The 16,677-nt window shown below is 38.1% G+C and overlaps 1 protein-coding gene across 3 annotated transcripts in view; it reads left to right on the top strand.

Moving 5' to 3' along the window:
- SLCO4C1 (solute carrier organic anion transporter family member 4C1) overlaps positions 1-16,677 on the top strand; it is a 101,240-nt gene that overhangs the window by 72,467 nt on the left and 12,096 nt on the right. For all 3 annotated transcript variants that reach the window (XM_073344597.1, XM_073344598.1, XM_073344596.2), the window contains 3 exons: positions 654-849; positions 9,921-10,074; positions 16,290-16,477. In XM_073344597.1, coding sequence (XP_073200698.1) covers positions 654-849; positions 9,921-10,074; positions 16,290-16,477 — 538 coding nt within the window. The remainder of the gene's footprint in view (positions 1-653; positions 850-9,920; positions 10,075-16,289; positions 16,478-16,677) is intronic.

The following is a 16,677-nucleotide window of genomic DNA, read 5'->3' as shown; positions in this document are numbered from 1 at the left end:
CCTTGGAACCTTTCAATCTATTGGTTCTTTGATGACAGTGAAGGAATTCCCTGCAGGAGTTGCTATTTCAGTTGTTGCTGTGATTCCACTTATCCCAGTTTAGCTATGACTGCTGCAGGTACTTACTTCTACTGCTTCTTTGCCTTCCTGGAAGGTCTCATCCCTTTATTTCTTCTGGGTTTATTTTTAACCCCAGAAATTGCTCAGAAAATGAGATAGGGAGATTGTCTGACAAGGGGTTTGGAGGACCAAAAAAGCCCAATATCTGCACATCATTGGAATTCATTATGGAAAATCTTGTGCTTAAAGTAGCAGTAGACTGTGTGGAGGAAGGTTCCCAGCTGACTGAAGGGTGCCCTAAAAGGAGTGCTATATTAATCTAATGTGTCTACCACACAATCTAAGATTGGGCTGTGCCTTTGGCAATAAGAAGTTTGAAACAACAGCTAAATAATGTGAGGTCACAGATGCATGCATCTAAATCTAAAGAGAATCATTTACGTTATTTTTTGTGAGAACTGTTATAAAAGTTCATTCATGCCTTTTGAAATTCCAGTAATATAGTTTGGAAATGACAAAAAATCAGGATACACCCTAAATTTTGATTATGTCTTGCATTTTTGTGTAATTGATGGTGTCTCATTTTACTCTAGGGCTTGTATTAATTCCAGGAGCAGCACTAGGTCAAATCATAAGTGGCATCTTGGTTTCCAAGTACAAACTGGATTGCAAAAACATAATCAAGTTCATATTAGGTACTTGCTCAGTGGCTCTAATATTAAACACGGTGTTTGTGTTTTCTAAATGTGGGAATGAACCATTCGCAGGTGTCTCTGAAACATATAACAGGTAAATATAGTTTAATGTACTCTTGGGCTTGGTAACAATGTTCAAAATGAGTAAACTGTTTTACAGTGCATAAATACACTTTTCAAATTGTCTTGTTTAATTTTCTTTAATGTATGAAAAACATACTTCGAGAAAGTTGAGAATCCTCTCCATAGTTAAGTCCTGCTAGCAGTAGATGAAAACAGGAAAGTTCTTGTGATGTTATATGTCCTATAAAAGGGTCTGGCAGGCTGACTATGCTCAGCTATTATTTCTCTGTCTCTTGCAGATGTGGGCAGCTGGTGTGGTTCCTTAGGTTAGATGTCTGTGTTTCTTTGGAGAATGTTTTCCCTCAACCCTCTTCAATTTCTGTTAGAGGTTGATTAATTTATGCAGGTTTCTTTCTTGATAAGAGAGTCCTATCCCCTGCTCTTTTATTGAAGCACATTGAAGGATGGCACGGAGGTTGAAGTCTTAGCTTTGCTGCTTTGGCAGCAAATGGTCTGCAACCAGTGGGCCTCCAGTTCTGTTGTGTACCATTCTTTCTTAAAAGACTGGGAGGCTTCAGCTCTCAGAGTAGAGAGAAACTTAGCCCTGTAGTTTTACCTTTGCATGCATACCTGCTTCTTAGCTGAAAGGCATTTTGAGCCCAGCAACTTAACTGGTAAATTGATCTTGCTTTAGGTGGTGTGAGGTAGGCCTCATTTGAGACCAGGTACCATCATGTCAATCATATATGCCAGTCATGCAAAGGGCCATGGCCTTCCTGGATAGAGAACATGAGCTGCATCGGTCTTGCCTTTTTGGCCAGGCAGCAGGATAACCCTAGTTGCTGAAATCTAGACAAGGGTGTTTTTGCTTACTTGGGGTATATCTACACAGCCACAGGAGCAAGCCTTCCAACCTGGGTTGACAGACTTGGGGTAACATGGCTCATGTTAGTGCTCTAAAAATATGTGTGTAGACAGCACTTTGAACTTGTGGTTTGGGCTGGAGCTTGGGCTCCAAAGTCCATCCCCCCTTCCTTAGTTTCAGAGCCTGAGCATCAGCCTGAACCAACTTAAAAGTGCTGTCTTCACAGCTATTTTTAGAGTACTAGCACAAGCCCTACTAGCCCAACTCTGTTAACCCTGGCAGGGAGTCTTGCTCATAGGGGCTATGTAGATGGTGTCACTCCTTCTGTGTAGCTCCCTTAGTTGTCTGAACTGCTTTCTGGAGACAGAGCTTGATTCAGCCTTCCTGGCCCTGATTTAGGAATTCTTTCATTTTTCTGAAGTGTCCATACCTCCTGTGCAGCTTAACATTTTGCTTCTAATTTTATCAACTGTTTTTCGTTACTTTGGGATGGGTGCATCAGTGAAACATGGTCTCTTGGGTCAGATGCTCCTCTTGAATTATTCTTCCCCTCTTTTATTCTTGCATATCCTCTACTGGATACTGTCCTGTAATATGGTCAATAAAAAATCCAGGTACTACAATGCTAAATTGTATTCAAATCAAATGAGAGCTACCTTTTTTCTATCCAAATTAGACAAAAATCTGACCTACATGGGATAGAATTCTAGTCTTAATGTGGCTTCTTCTGAAAAAAAATATGGAGGAAAAAGGATCAGTCAGAACAGTGTTAAATACTAAAAAATACATAAAGTTATATTTTAACCTTACTTTCAGAACAACGGGTTCCAGAGAGTGTACTTATAGGAGTTGTTTTAAATTCCAGTGGGTAAGTAAATCTACACAGGTAGATAGTGATAGCAGTATTTTAGAACACTTTTTAATTGTGGTTGGGGAGTGTGTTCACAAATAGGTAAAGAATTTTTGTTCCTTATTATCACAGTAGTGCTTAGATACTGCAGCTTGGATGGGGCCCCATTATGCTACAAACACAATAGGAAGTGACAGCTCCTGACCCAAAAAACTTTCATACTGAGTAGATCAGACTGACTCTGAATGTGGGGGAAGGGTGGAACAGAGGTGGAGTGACTTGTCTAAATGGAGTCCAACTCAAGTGTCCTATCTACTGGACTATATTAGCTGTTTTTGAAACTTCCAATTAGTCTGATTCTATGCTTGAATCTATAAGGATTCTGGTCTCTTTCTGTTAATGGATTTTGACTTCTTGAGCAACTTCAGCATTTCCATTTGACATCCAGTCTCCATGCGGCCCTTCTATAAGGATAATCAGCTTGCCCTTAATGTATAAGAAATTTTGTTTCATTCCAGAACACCAGTGTGTGTGTGTGTATACACACACACACACACACACACACACACTAGTATGTGCAGGTGGCTGCATGCAGTGAAGAGAAAGCAAGTGGTGTGTCCTAGTATGCCGAACTACTTTGGTGCAAAGCAAAACACCTCAAAATGACCATCGTTGGTGATATCTACTTTATCCATCTTGTCATTGATACATTTGAATGTGAACAAGTTTAATAAATTCTAACCTAGGATAAGGGAGACAAAAGTTACAGCTTACATTGTTATACTTGAAAATTACTCGGTGTTTCAATAGCCTTCTAACTTTATATTCTAACTCTGTTGGTCTTTACAAACATATAATGTATGATACTTTAAAAGAATAGTTTTAGTATTATTATTTTAATTTTCTATTCAGAAAGCCCTTTTAAAAATGCAGATTTTTTAAAATGCTATCCATTTAATGAGAGATTTTCAAAGGCACAAATAGGAGATGAGAACATAAGAATGGCCATACTGCGTCAGACCAATGGTCCAGGCCCAGTATCCTGTCTTCTGATAGTGGCTGGTGCCAAATGCTTCAGACGGAACGAACAGAACAGGGCAATTATTGAGTGATCCATCTCCTGTTGTCCTGTCCCAACTTCTGGCATTGAGATTTAGGGACATTCAGAGCACTGGTTATATCCTTGACCATATTGGCTAATAGCCGTTGATGGATCTGTCCTCCATGAACTTATCCATTTTATTTTGTGAACCCAGTTATAATTTTGGCCTTCACAACATCCCCTAGCAATGAGTTCCCCATGTTGCATGTATATTGTGCAAATAAATACTTTGTTTTAAAATTGTTGCCTATTAATTTCATTGGGTGACCCCTCATTCTTATGTGAAGGAGTAAATAACACTTCCTTATTCACTTTCACCACACCATTCATGAATTTATAGACCTCTATCATATCTCCCCCACCTTAGTCATCTCTTTTCTAAGTTGAACAGTGCCAGTATTTTAAATCTCGCCTCAGATGGAAGCTGTTCCATACCCCTCATCATTTTTGTTGGCCATCTCTGTCCTTCTCCCAATTCTAAATTATCTTTTTTGGGATGGGATGACTAGAACTTCATACAGTATTGCAGCTGTGGATGTATCGTGGATTTGTATAGTAGCAGTATGATATTTACTATCTTATTATCTATCCCTTTCCTAATGATTCCTAACATTCCATTAGTTTTTTTGACTGCCACTGCACATTGGGCAGATGATTTCAGAGAAACCATCCATGATGACTCCAAGATCTCTTTCTTGAGTAACAGCTAATTTATAACTCATCATTTTGTATGTACTGTTGGGATTATGTTTTCCAGTGTGCATTATTTTGCACTTGTCAACATTCAGATATTCAATGTTTGATGCTACAGTTTAATTATGATAAAAGATTTTTTGGTTTGAAATGCTTCTTTGAACATAAGTACTCTTTACAGTTTTTTTGCTAGTTTTTAAAATATTTGGAATTGATACATGTTTTAAGAGAGAAGTTGAGGACCTGCTGTAGGAAGAAACAGCTTATACAAATGTTTGTGGCAATCTGCATATGGTACTGCTGATTAGCCAAAAAAATCCTATTTGATTAAAGACAGTACCAGCAAAGGGACCTTTTAAATTTGCAGGCTTTCACAGAAAGCTCAAGTGGTAGTAAAAACACTCATTTCTGTCACACAGTGTCTCCGAAGAGATTTAAATTACTCCTATTTCATAAACAGATAAAAGGACACACATTGCTGTGAATCGAGCAGAATGAAAAAAGAAAATATCAGCTATCCTGAAACTCAGACAACTCAACAGCAGCCAGTTATTCTATCATGCAGTGACAGAGCTAGAGGCAACTCCAATTGTTTGAGGGTCTGCCAAAGAGCCAGATGGTGTTGTGGAAAATAAATTCCATGCTCTGGTACCTAGGGATTCTAGCTTCCATTTAAAGATAAGCATAAACATGAGTGATATGCAGTGCAACTGGGTAAATGACTTCTCAATATTCCACTCCCAGTCCTCATTCTTTAATTTTAGAAAAGGACTTAATATGTTGTCAGAACAATATGGTGACAAAAATAGGACCTTTATTTTGATTAGAAAGTGCAGTTCTAACTTTTCTGTCTTTTGCTCTTGCTGCCATAAATTGAACTCTTTTTTGGCCCCCAGTGGCTCTAAACCAAGTACACACAAGTGAACCCATGCGCTCCTACAACGTGCATGAAAGAGGTATTTGTGTCCTAAATGGTCTGGGAGAGCAGGGATCTTAAATATCAGATTTAGCCACCTCTTATGTGCTGAGGACTGCCCAGTAACAATGTCATGCAACTGCAAAAAGTGGACAGTGAAGAACATCAGAAATTGTAGCATAAGCTGGAAACCGAGAAATTGAGATACATTAACCTAGGACAGATATGCCTCATTCACTTTATGTGAATTATCAGATGGAGTTCATTTTATATGAATTATTTTGGGGCAGTTCTTTGGCCTGTGGTATACATGAGGTCAGACGTGATGATTGCAATGGTCCCTTCTGGCCTTGGCATCTATGAATCTATCTGTATTAGTATTCATGAATTAAAGTCAAAACTCTCTCACACATATAATAGGAAAATGACACAAAACATGGAGTTTGAGAGGTAGGCTGTTTCAAAGTAGAAACAATACTAGATTCATAACTGAATAAATTAGATACTTTCAGGATACCGTAGTCTAGTGAAATATTCTTACTTTTTTAAAATAAATTAAAACATAAAACAAGACACACATACACACACACACCATGAAATGGTGACTGCCCACAAACTACTAAAGAAAAATGTGAGAATAAGAGCAAAACATTGGTATGTCATACATGGTTAAATGCAAAAACACAATAATGCAAATTTAAAGTCACACATGTAAGGCCATGGGCTAGGATTTTCAAAGGAGCTGAAGGGAGTTGTTGCCCACTTGCTACTGAAATTCAAAAGAGTTGGACACCTAAGTCCATCTTACTGCATTGAAAATCACTGGCTTAAAAGTCATGAAGTGACTTTTAGGGTTTAAGGTTAAACAACCTTAAATTTCACAAAACCTGCTTCCTTGCACATATCACCATAGTGTCTGAGTGCCCCACAATCTTTACTCCTCAGCATCCTGTTAGGTAGGGAAGTACTACTATCTCCATTTTACAGATGGGAAACTGAGGCAGAGAAAGACTTGTCCAAGATCACACAGGAAGTCTGTGAAGGAGCAGGGAATTGAAGCTAGCTCTCCCAAGCCCCAGACTAGTGTCCTGTCCACTGCAAGGCTGTTTTAAAAATTCTAACTCATTTTCTGAGCTTTCGATTCCTAATTATATAATCTTAGTGCTGCATCAATTTACAGTAGATTTGAAGTTAATAGTTCTTTTGAATATTCATTATTAAATCTTTTTATATTCACATAGGTTTAAAGTAAAGAAAATTGCTCCAGTGAGCTAACTTTAAACTTTTTCTTCAAACAAGGCATTTTGCTGGTTTTGCTAAGATCTAAAGTGAAGCCACCCTCAAGGAAAATTTGTACAGAAGTTTTAACATTTTGAACATCTAACATAGGAAACCTGGATTTGGAAAGTGCACACTTAACTATGGGAAGAGATTATACATGCAAAACTCTATCCCGAAAGGAAAAGAGAATTTCGTTGAAAACTGAACATGTGAAACAGAACTGAACTGCAAAATCTTTTGTATCCATAACTCTGCAGTATCTTTTCACTAAGATAGTGAACAGGTGGAACCAACAGATGCAGCTGAACCATTGGTGATCATGATTAGCAGTAGGTCTATAAAAATCCATGCTCTCTTCAGCATAATTTCTGCAACCATGGTTGAATCCCGCCTAGTTGTTGCAATGATGTCAAAGACTTCTTGTCTGTCTCAACCCTCACAGCTAAACTTATCAGCACCATTTCAACTACACTCATTTCTGGCATCCATTGGCAACAGTTCATTTTTATCTTGTCCATCGTGTTACCTCTCAGAGGGCTTGACGTACAAAATGACTGGGAAAGAAAAGGGGATTTAATAAAATAGCACTTCTCCATAGGTTCTTCAGGAAACTTTAGAACAATGCACAGCTAAATCTGTAGACATGGTAACTGGTAGAGATTCTATGAGCTTGTGGGAATTTAATCACATGACTGACTCCCACTTTGAATGTGGTGTGGCTAAATTCCTAGGTACTGAACTGATGACTCATTTCTTTGAGAATCTCTCTTTACAAGAGTGGTTTGACTGATGCTTGAGATGAAACTGAATATAGTCCCATGAAGTTGGGAAGTAGGTGGGTGTTTATTGTTTTGTTTGGAAATTTTGAAGGCAGCCATCATGATGAACACTACATCTTTGTAGAAGATAAGATACTTTTATGCTCTTTTCCTTTGTATCAGCATAGTACCAACCTTTCTACACCTATTAATGTTGAAAATCATTTATTGTAAAACTTTTGAGTTCAGACACAAAGAAACAATCCTTGATATGGTGCTGGTATCATTTTGTGCTCTGATTCTCACCAAGAAAACTTAATTAGCAATAGTGGTGATTTTGAACAGTTGAAGTGTCAGAATGGTTCACTTGAGAACATGGATGGAAGTAATACACTGTACATTCTTGAATCTATTATGATAATATCTAAGGCGCAAAACCTCTCCCACCAACATTCCCTTCACCTCCTTGAGCAGTTGAAGAGCAGGAATGCAGTGAAATCACTGCCGTTCTGCTGGCACGCTGAATGCCAGTCTCTGTTTTGCAAAAAACTACATATTCCCTATGAAAAAAGTAAAGGAGTACTTGTGGCACCTTAGAGACTAACCAATTTATTTGAGCATAAGCTTTCATGAGCTGTAGCTCATTTGAGCTACAGCTCATGAAAGCTTATGCTCAAATAAATTGGTTAGTCTCTAAGGTGCCACAAGTACTCCTTTGCTTTTTGCGAATACAGTCTTAACACGGCTGTTACTCTCTGAAACCGGTCATATTCCCTATGAGGATTGTGAGGGTGTATCAGCTGGTTCCACCAGTCAAGCTTCCCTGGAAAAGTCGTGGAGCAGCTGTGAAAGCTTCCCCCACTTGCTTCAGTTGCATTACAGTCCATGTGCACCAAATAAACACAATAGCCTTTTCTCTGTGTGTCTGGATTTGCTCTTTGATAGAAGCATTGCAAACTCAGTTTTCAATATATTTTTGAAAAATGTAAGATGTCTGCAGAAGATTCTGAGATCTGAGTTACCCAGGAAAGAATTTTCTGTAGTATCTGGCTGGCGAATCTTGCCCATATGCTCAGGGTTTAGCTGATCGCCATATTTGGGGTCAGGAAGGAATTTTCCTCCAGGGCAGATTGGAAGAGGCCCTGGAGGTTTTTCGCCTCCCTCTGTAGCATGGGGCACAGGTCTCTTGCTGGAGGATTCTCCGCTCCTTGAAGTCTTTAAACCACGATTTGTGGACTTCAACAGATCAGACGTAGGTGAGGTTTTTCACAGGAGTGGGTGGGTGAGATTCTGTGGCCTGCGTTGTGCAGAAGGTCAGACTAGATGATCATAATGGTCCCTTCTGACCTTAGGGTCTATGAATCTATGAATAAAGAATAAAGGCATTTTACCACTCAGTAAAAATGACTGAATGCTTCTAGATTTGTAACTTTGATGTAGCATTCCACATGCACTTTGAATGTTGTGCATAATAATTTCATTTTACAGCTAACTGAACTGTCACTGGCAGAAGTGAATTGCCCTTTTAAAGATATTAATTTATATCTTTAAAGGAGCACATAATAAAAATAGAAGTTTATAAACTGACCCAAATTTCTCCCAATTGAAATTGGAGGATGTTTAAGTGATAGTTTGGACACTAACATACTACCACTCACTTTACAATATAGCTTGATTTTTAAACTGCTAAAATTGCAGCATTCCCTAGTTTCAGTAGAACTAGCTTTGAAACAACTTATGATGCAAAAGTTGTGTAATGCGCTGTTTCCATCAGGAAATTCAAAATCATTGTCATCCTGTTCCATCCTCGTGCATTGTGGGAAAGTCTTTAATTTACTTCTCATATAACTTAACATTTTAATGTTATAAGGCTGTGCATGGTTACTTCAGCTATAGATCTATAGTACCTTTGCCACTCTGGAAGTGAGAGGACTAAACCTAGGATATGCAGCTGTAGTACACAGGAGTTAAAGAACTCAGTTATCTATGTTACCAATTCCCAGAGCTACAAAGCTACTCTGGGACATGACTTAGGTGTTATCTTGTCACTATGTAGTTAGCACATGTAGCCTTCTTGATATTTGAAGAAGCCAGATGTCATCTGGCTAAGGGACTAATAAAACAGCAGATATCTGAGAGATGGCTCATGAGTCAGATTGAGTTAAAGGAATAAAATCAATACTTGATCAATAAAAGTAGTTAACATGGCTCATTATACAATATCATTTCCACTTATCTTTAAAATGTGTTTTTTCTCTTATCTGTAGCTGTGTTAATGATCCACAAAAACACCTAGGAAAACTGAATATACAGAGTATGTAATAAAAATCACTAGACAAAGTGCTGTCAGATGCACTGAGTATACAGACTAGAATTTTCCCCATAATATTTCAGTATAGCAATTTTAGGTATTACAATAAGTATAAAATTTTCAAAGAGAAGTGTGATCTTTACATTTGTTATTAGTTTGAACTTTATAATGGTAGTAATGTATGTTTGTGTAGAACTGTAGATTAGTGAACATATGAGCATTCCATTACTGACTCATGTTTCTCTATTCCCTATTGTAAATTATTCTTAAACTGAGTTAATGAAATCTATTGTTTACTCATTGCCTGTTTAATCTTTACCTTACAGAACAGGCAAGTTAAGGAACTTGACTGCACCATGTAATGCTAACTGCAACTGCTTACGCTCCTTTTATTACCCAGTTTGTGGCAGAGATGAAGTCCAGTATTTTTCTCCCTGTTTTGCAGGATGTACATCTTTTACTGTTCAAAAAAGGAAAAAGGTATTTTTTTATGTGATGTCTTTAACAGGAAATAAATGCACAGTTTATCCTGTATCTTGGTTTCTTAGCAAAATTTGTATGCCATTTTCAATTATTATTAAAATGTAAGAGAATTGTTTCCATTACAACAAAACAGTGAATCAGCATTAGCTTTATAATACATAACTGTGAACTAAAAAAAAAAAAGAAAACCAAACCCAAACAAAAACGCCCCTTTGAACCTATAAGTGAATATTAATGTCAGTGGAATGAGGGGTCTAGTGTCTCGTAGTTGTTACATGTCTGCAGTGTTTTGTTGCAAATGTAGTTCTCTGTGACAATTCTAGCATTGTACTCATTCTGTAAAACGATAAGTGGACTAAACAGAAAGGGCTACTACTGTTAATTTTTACTGTCCAAAACAGCCAGTGGCTTTAAATGCACACCTGGATTTTGGGATTTACTTATGTATCTAGAAATTATTTTGAATTTTCTTTGCTGACATTTTGTCAGATAATTTTGTTTTGTCTCTGAATCAGGCTCTAAATGAGAGAAATAAATTGGTTAGTCTCTAAGGTGCCACAAGTCCTCCTTTACTTTTTGCGAATACAGACTAACATGGCTGCTACTCTGAAACCTATCACTGAGAGATGAATTCCGGCACAGGATTACATGATATTGACTCATATACCTTAATATAAATTATTGCTGTTTTAATAAACTTCATCCCTGTAATATATTCCAATAAAGTAAATTTTCGAACTTTGAACAGGATGGATTAATCTTTCTAAAATTATCTAAACTCCTTTATTTGGGGCTCAGATGATGATAGGACTCAAATGGTGGGCTAAAAAAGCAGCACTTCAGTCAGTGTTAAATTAATGAATGGATCCTTATCCATTTTTATACAATAAGGCCCCAAATGCATCATCAGTTCATGCAGATTTGTTAGGATCAAAATAATTCCAAAAGCTGCTGGCTTTCTGTGCAAGGGTGCCAGCGCAGTCTGGGAAGGTGGGGGCAAAAACATTTTGCTTGTGGTGGAGTCTTAAGAGTGATTATTTTGGTACCCCCTAGAGAATGAATCAAATGTCAAGGTGAGATGACAGGTTTCAGAGGGGTAGCTGTGTTGTTCTTTTTTGCTGATACAGACTAAGGAGTACTTGTGGCACCTTAGAGACTAACAAATTTATTTGGGCATAAGCTTTCATGGACTAAGACCCATTTCATCAGATGCATGCAGTAGAAAAAAAAAATATATATATATATACACACACACCATACAGAGAACGTGAAAAAATGGGGATTGCCATACCAACTCCAATGAGATGAGAGGAAGGGACTTGGGATTTCAGCAGACGTGGCATTGAAGTTGTTTCCTTTAATAGGCAGTGTTGCAGAAGTGGTTCTGAGCAGGTTTATAGACATGCAAGTAGAGAAGAATTCAGAGTCAATTATAATGCTATGGTTACAGCCAGAGAAGGTGAATTTTAGGGGAGAGAGAGTTGTGCTGGGGCATGCTGCTCTTGCTCCAAAGCAGTTCTGGTTTTGAGAGTTAAGTCCTGCTTTGCTGAATTTCTTTCACTAAATTCATGCAGCTTGGGCAATGGGGAGAATACAGTGCTTCAGTTCCTTCTGTACCAAAAGGATGCCTGCAGGAGATGGCAGCTACACTTAACCACGTGGAAGTATAAGAACTGCACCGCAAGAGAAGGAAGGAAGCTGTTGTGTGGAACTTTTAAGACCAATACATATGGAAACCTGGTCATGTTTGGTTTATCAACTCTAGGTGGTAGTTGCTTCCTCCTGATCTCCCCAAAACAGTGCCCTTCTGCCCCTAAATCTGAACCGGGTCATTCTTGTCCATGCTGTCCTGAATTGAGAAGTATCATCACCTTGCCGTGTCCCCTCAGCACAGTAAACTCTTAGATTCCCTTGCTGTGGAAAATGCTGAAAAGTGCACAGTGGGAGAAGGCAGGCAGAATAGCAACCAGTCAAGGTAAGCTAGAAGATGGCAAGAAGATGGCCTCTGTCAAGGTTCCTTTCCCACTATGAACTCTAGGGTACAGATGTGGGGACCTGCGTGAAAACCTCCTAAACTTATTTTTACCAGCTTGGTTAAAACTTCCCCAAGGTACAAACTATTTTCCTTTTCCCCTTGGACTTAGATGCTTGGTGGTGGCAGCAACAAACAGATATATAACCGGGAAAGAGCCTGCTTGGAAACATCTTTCCCCCCAAAATCCTCCCCAAACCCTTACACCCCCTTTCCTGGGAAAGGCTTGATAAAAATCCTCACCAGTTTGCATAGGTGAACACAGACCCAAACCCTTGGATCTTAAAAACAAGGAAAAAGCAATCAGGTTCTTAAAAGAAGAATTTTAATAGAAGAAAAAGTAAAAGAATCACCTCTGTAAAATCAGGATGGTAAATACCTTACAGGGTAATCAGATTCAAAACAGAGAATCCTTCTAGGCAAAACCTTAAGTTACAAAAAGACACAAACAGGAATGTACATTCCATTCAGCACAACTATTTTATCAGCCATTTAAACAAAACAGACTCTAACGCATAGCTAGCTAGATTACTTACTAAGTTCTAAGACTCCATTCCTGTTCTGTTCCTGGTAAAAGCATCACACAGACAGAGCCTTTGTTTCTCCCCACCTCCAACTTTGAAAGTATCTTGTCTCCTTATTGGTCATTTTGATCAGGTGCCAGCGAGGTTATCCTAGCTTCTTAACCCTTTAAAGGTGAAAGGGTTTCCTCTGACCAGGAGGGATTTTAAAGGTGTTTACCCTTCCCTTTATATTTATGACAGCCTCTTTCATGGATTTACCTACCCCAGAGAGACCATGTAGAATCTGGGTAAAAAGGTAAATTAGAGAGGAATTTGCACAGCCATATAACCTCATTATACACAGGGATCTACGTGAGGTTATGGCTATTCCTGGTTGAAGGAATGTTAATCTTTTTTTTAAAGAAAGATTTTGAAGAAAAATCTGGAGGCTCTATTAAAATAAAATAGAACTAAAAATCACTCCATTTGTTCACTTGATTATAAAAGCCTCTGATAGTTTACTGTTAATTACATTTCATTCTCCCGTTACTTCATTAAACATTAGAATGTGCTTACCAAAGCAGGAAGGTTGATGTGGATAGTTAGCCGACTTCAAAGTGAGTGAGTTAATTGAGTCCACATGAAAGTTAATCATATTACCTCTTTGACACCAGTTCAAGGTTATTTGACTCTCTTTTCAGGGGTTTATGCCTGAGTTGGAGTGCCGTCAGACATGAACAAAACAGTTGGTCATAGTATCACCAAAGTAGCAGTGTGGGATGTCTCTAATTCTTCTTATGTAGGCAGTGCTGGGACACATTTCCTTCATCTGTTTTTATTGTTTTGTTTTTTGCAAAGGGGTGGGAAGGAAGGTTGAAATCTTGTACCTCTTCCTGCAAATGGTGTGTGCTACCATAGGCAAAGGATGCTATTGTGATACTGCCAGTCATCTAGCCCTACTCACCAGTACCATATGTACACTAGGACTAACAATGATGAAGCTGCTCTAGTGGTAGTGAAAAGGCTGGCTAATGCAGTGATAACTTTTGTAGTAAGGAAGCCTTCCAGCTTTTCATTTGATATTGTACTAGTCATACTCATTCTAGCTAATATTGGAAAGCTGTGCGAGTGTTTTTACTGGAGGGCATACATTCAAGTTATTTTTTACTCTGGTATAAAGCAAGTAGACAAGAACTGTCATGAGGGAAAAGAATGTCATGTTTTGATTAAAGTTTATATGACAGATGAAGCACTTGTTGGACATGTCTGCCTGGAAAGGTTAATTCAAACTGCTCTTTGGGCCAGAGTAAGTGACAGGCCTTGAGGCTGGAAGACCATGGTGATGACAAGGCTGGATCCCATCTCATCTTCATAAAGTACAAATTCTCTTTTCTTTTCTATATCTGTTCTCCATTTTGTTCCAAAAGAAGAGTGTACAATTCTTTTTACATTACATGTTTTCTGTGTTTTAGAGTTATGCAGTTAGCACAGTGTATTTTATTATAATTTTCACATTCTGTCAACTACTTCTTCCATCTATAGGCTACTGAAACTTATGCTGGAGCAAATGCAGCTTGTGAGCCAAGAAGCCATATCTGTATCTCCTAATAGCTCCACCCATTTCTATGCCAAGGGCATCACTAATTCACCTGCTTCCCTCAGATCCTTCAGTTTAGCTTGTATTTGTAACAAACATATTTTAAACAAACACCATTCACCGCACCCTCCTCTCTCCACAAAGTATGAAAAGGAAGTGGGGGAAAAGGTCTTAAAAATAGTGTGTGCCAAACACACACGCCCACTACCTTTGCTTCTGTATCCTACCTTTCCCTCACTATTCACCCCTCCCCTACACAAACACTCTGTGTATTTAGATTGCAAGTTTTTCAGAGGCTTTGCCTTCCTTCATTTAAGTCATGCACTATGCCCAATAATAGTGCTATATAAAGTATAATTCATAGTTGACCGCACTGGAATTTACCAACATTCTTCTGAAGAATAGGGAGAATAGGAATTTACCAACATTCTTCTGAAGAATTAGAAAGAGCATTCTACAGTTTCTAGTCCCTTCTGTTGCTAATGAGTGGAGAATATGGAAGTAGAGACTGAGAAATATGAAAGTAATTTAGTGAGTATTGTACTTGAACAAAGACAAGATATTTAGATTAAGTTGAAACAGGACAAAAGCTGAACAGGCACAACACTGGAGAAGAAGGTAACCACTGCTTATCACTACGAAAGGTTTTTTTCTCCTGCTGATAATAGCTCACCTTAATTGATCACTCTCGTTATAGTGTGTATGGCAACACCCATTTTTTCATGTTCTCTGTGATATATATCTCTTCCTACTGTATTTTCCACTGCATGTATCCGATGAAGTGGGTTTTAGCCCACGAAAGCTTATGCTCAAATAAATTTGTTAGTCTCTAAGGTGCCACAAGTACTCCTCGTTCTTTTTATTGCAATAATGCTATCCTTCAAGTGCCATATGTGATACTATCATTATCTTTAAAATATGGCCTGGAGGTGCCAACTGAGCTTAGTACCCCATTGCACTATATAAGCAGATAAGAGACTGTTTTTGACTTACAGTCCAAATAGAAAATACAAATTGGGGGAAGTTTTTGGCAGAGCTGGGAAGTGAACCCAGATATTCTGAGTCCCAGTGCAGTGCCTTAACCATAAAAGGCCATCCTTCTTCTCTAATGTACCCTTGGGAATTATACGGATATAATTAATTAGTGGAAGAGGAGAGGTTTGATCAGGAATTTTATTGAAAATATTAATACTAAATCAGCCAATGCTGACAGAACAAGTGGCTCTTTGAGAATCTTGCTGGATAAAGTGTGTATATGTGGGAAACCTTCCAGGTTATAACCAGACAATTGTAATTTAGGAATAAGGGTTTGTTAAGGCAACTGTTAAGGTTATTTAGAAATTAGGACTAGCACATGAAAAGTGTCCAGACAAAAAAGCATTCATACTTTCAGAATTTTGAATAACTTGTAACAAGAAGGTATATTTATGGGAGTACAGGACTCTTCCATTTTGGGTTGTTTATTCTCAGCTTTACTTTTTTCTGTAAAGTGCTTGAAACTATCCACTGATAAATTGAGGGACACCAGCAGAATATTCAACTTTTCATGTTTTTTTTTTAAACTGGAGTTTGTGTATAAATCAAGTGTTCTCAGTTTACTTAGTCTCTCCTTGAGCTTATATTTAGTGCAAAATGAAGTAATGCCTAATTAATAATAAAAGGGGAAATTTAAATTTAATCTAATCTAATAATTAGTCTGGCAAAAAAGGTTTAATGTCTAAATACCCCTGAACTCTGTTTGGGATATTTTGTAACTCCTGTTCGGGTAATAGGAGACCTCTTTTGGTAGCTTGCCAGCCCAGGAGGAAAGCAAAGTAATAAGTGGAGAGAGAGTTAGTCTTTACAGTTGGAGGAATGTAAGTGAGCATAGTTATTTCAAAAGTAGGTGGAATAACCAGGATAGTATGGCTGAAAATATCACAAAATAAATTAAGGGTTCACTAGGTCATGCACTGTCCTTGAAATAAGTAATATGTGTTAATGTGGGATGTCTGATCACAACTTAATCTCTATCAATTACTATAATTTACAATTTTACATATTTTGAAATAACACTGTTTGCTGTGTGCATTATTTGTAGATTTACCAAAACTGTTCCTGTATTGGGATGCCAAAAAAATTACTTGACGCAGAAGAGGTCCCTTTTGAGGCTCTGGCTGGGAAATGCCAAACACGATGCACGTTCTTGCCTGTATTCCTGGGCTTTTTCTTTTTTGCTGTTGTTTTCACTTTTATGGCTGTTACTCCAACTACTGTGGCCATCCTCAGGTATTTGGTTTTCATACTTTTCAACAACATATTCCTGGCTCCACAGCAGAGTATAAACATAGCATAGCATGCTTTCTTCTCCAGACCTGAAGAAGAGCTCTGTGTAGCTCAAAAGATTGTACCTTCTACCAACAGAAGTTGATCCAGTAAAAGATATCTCACCTACATGCATCCGATGAAGTGAGCTGTAGATCACGAAA

The sequence above is a fragment of the Lepidochelys kempii genome, chromosome 5, assembly GCF_965140285.1.
Source record: "Lepidochelys kempii isolate rLepKem1 chromosome 5, rLepKem1.hap1, whole genome shotgun sequence".
In the NCBI taxonomy this organism is placed as follows: domain Eukaryota; kingdom Metazoa; phylum Chordata; order Testudines; family Cheloniidae; genus Lepidochelys; species Lepidochelys kempii.
Note: the sequence above shows the minus strand (reverse complement) of the source record. Positions and strands in the feature narration are given on the sequence as shown.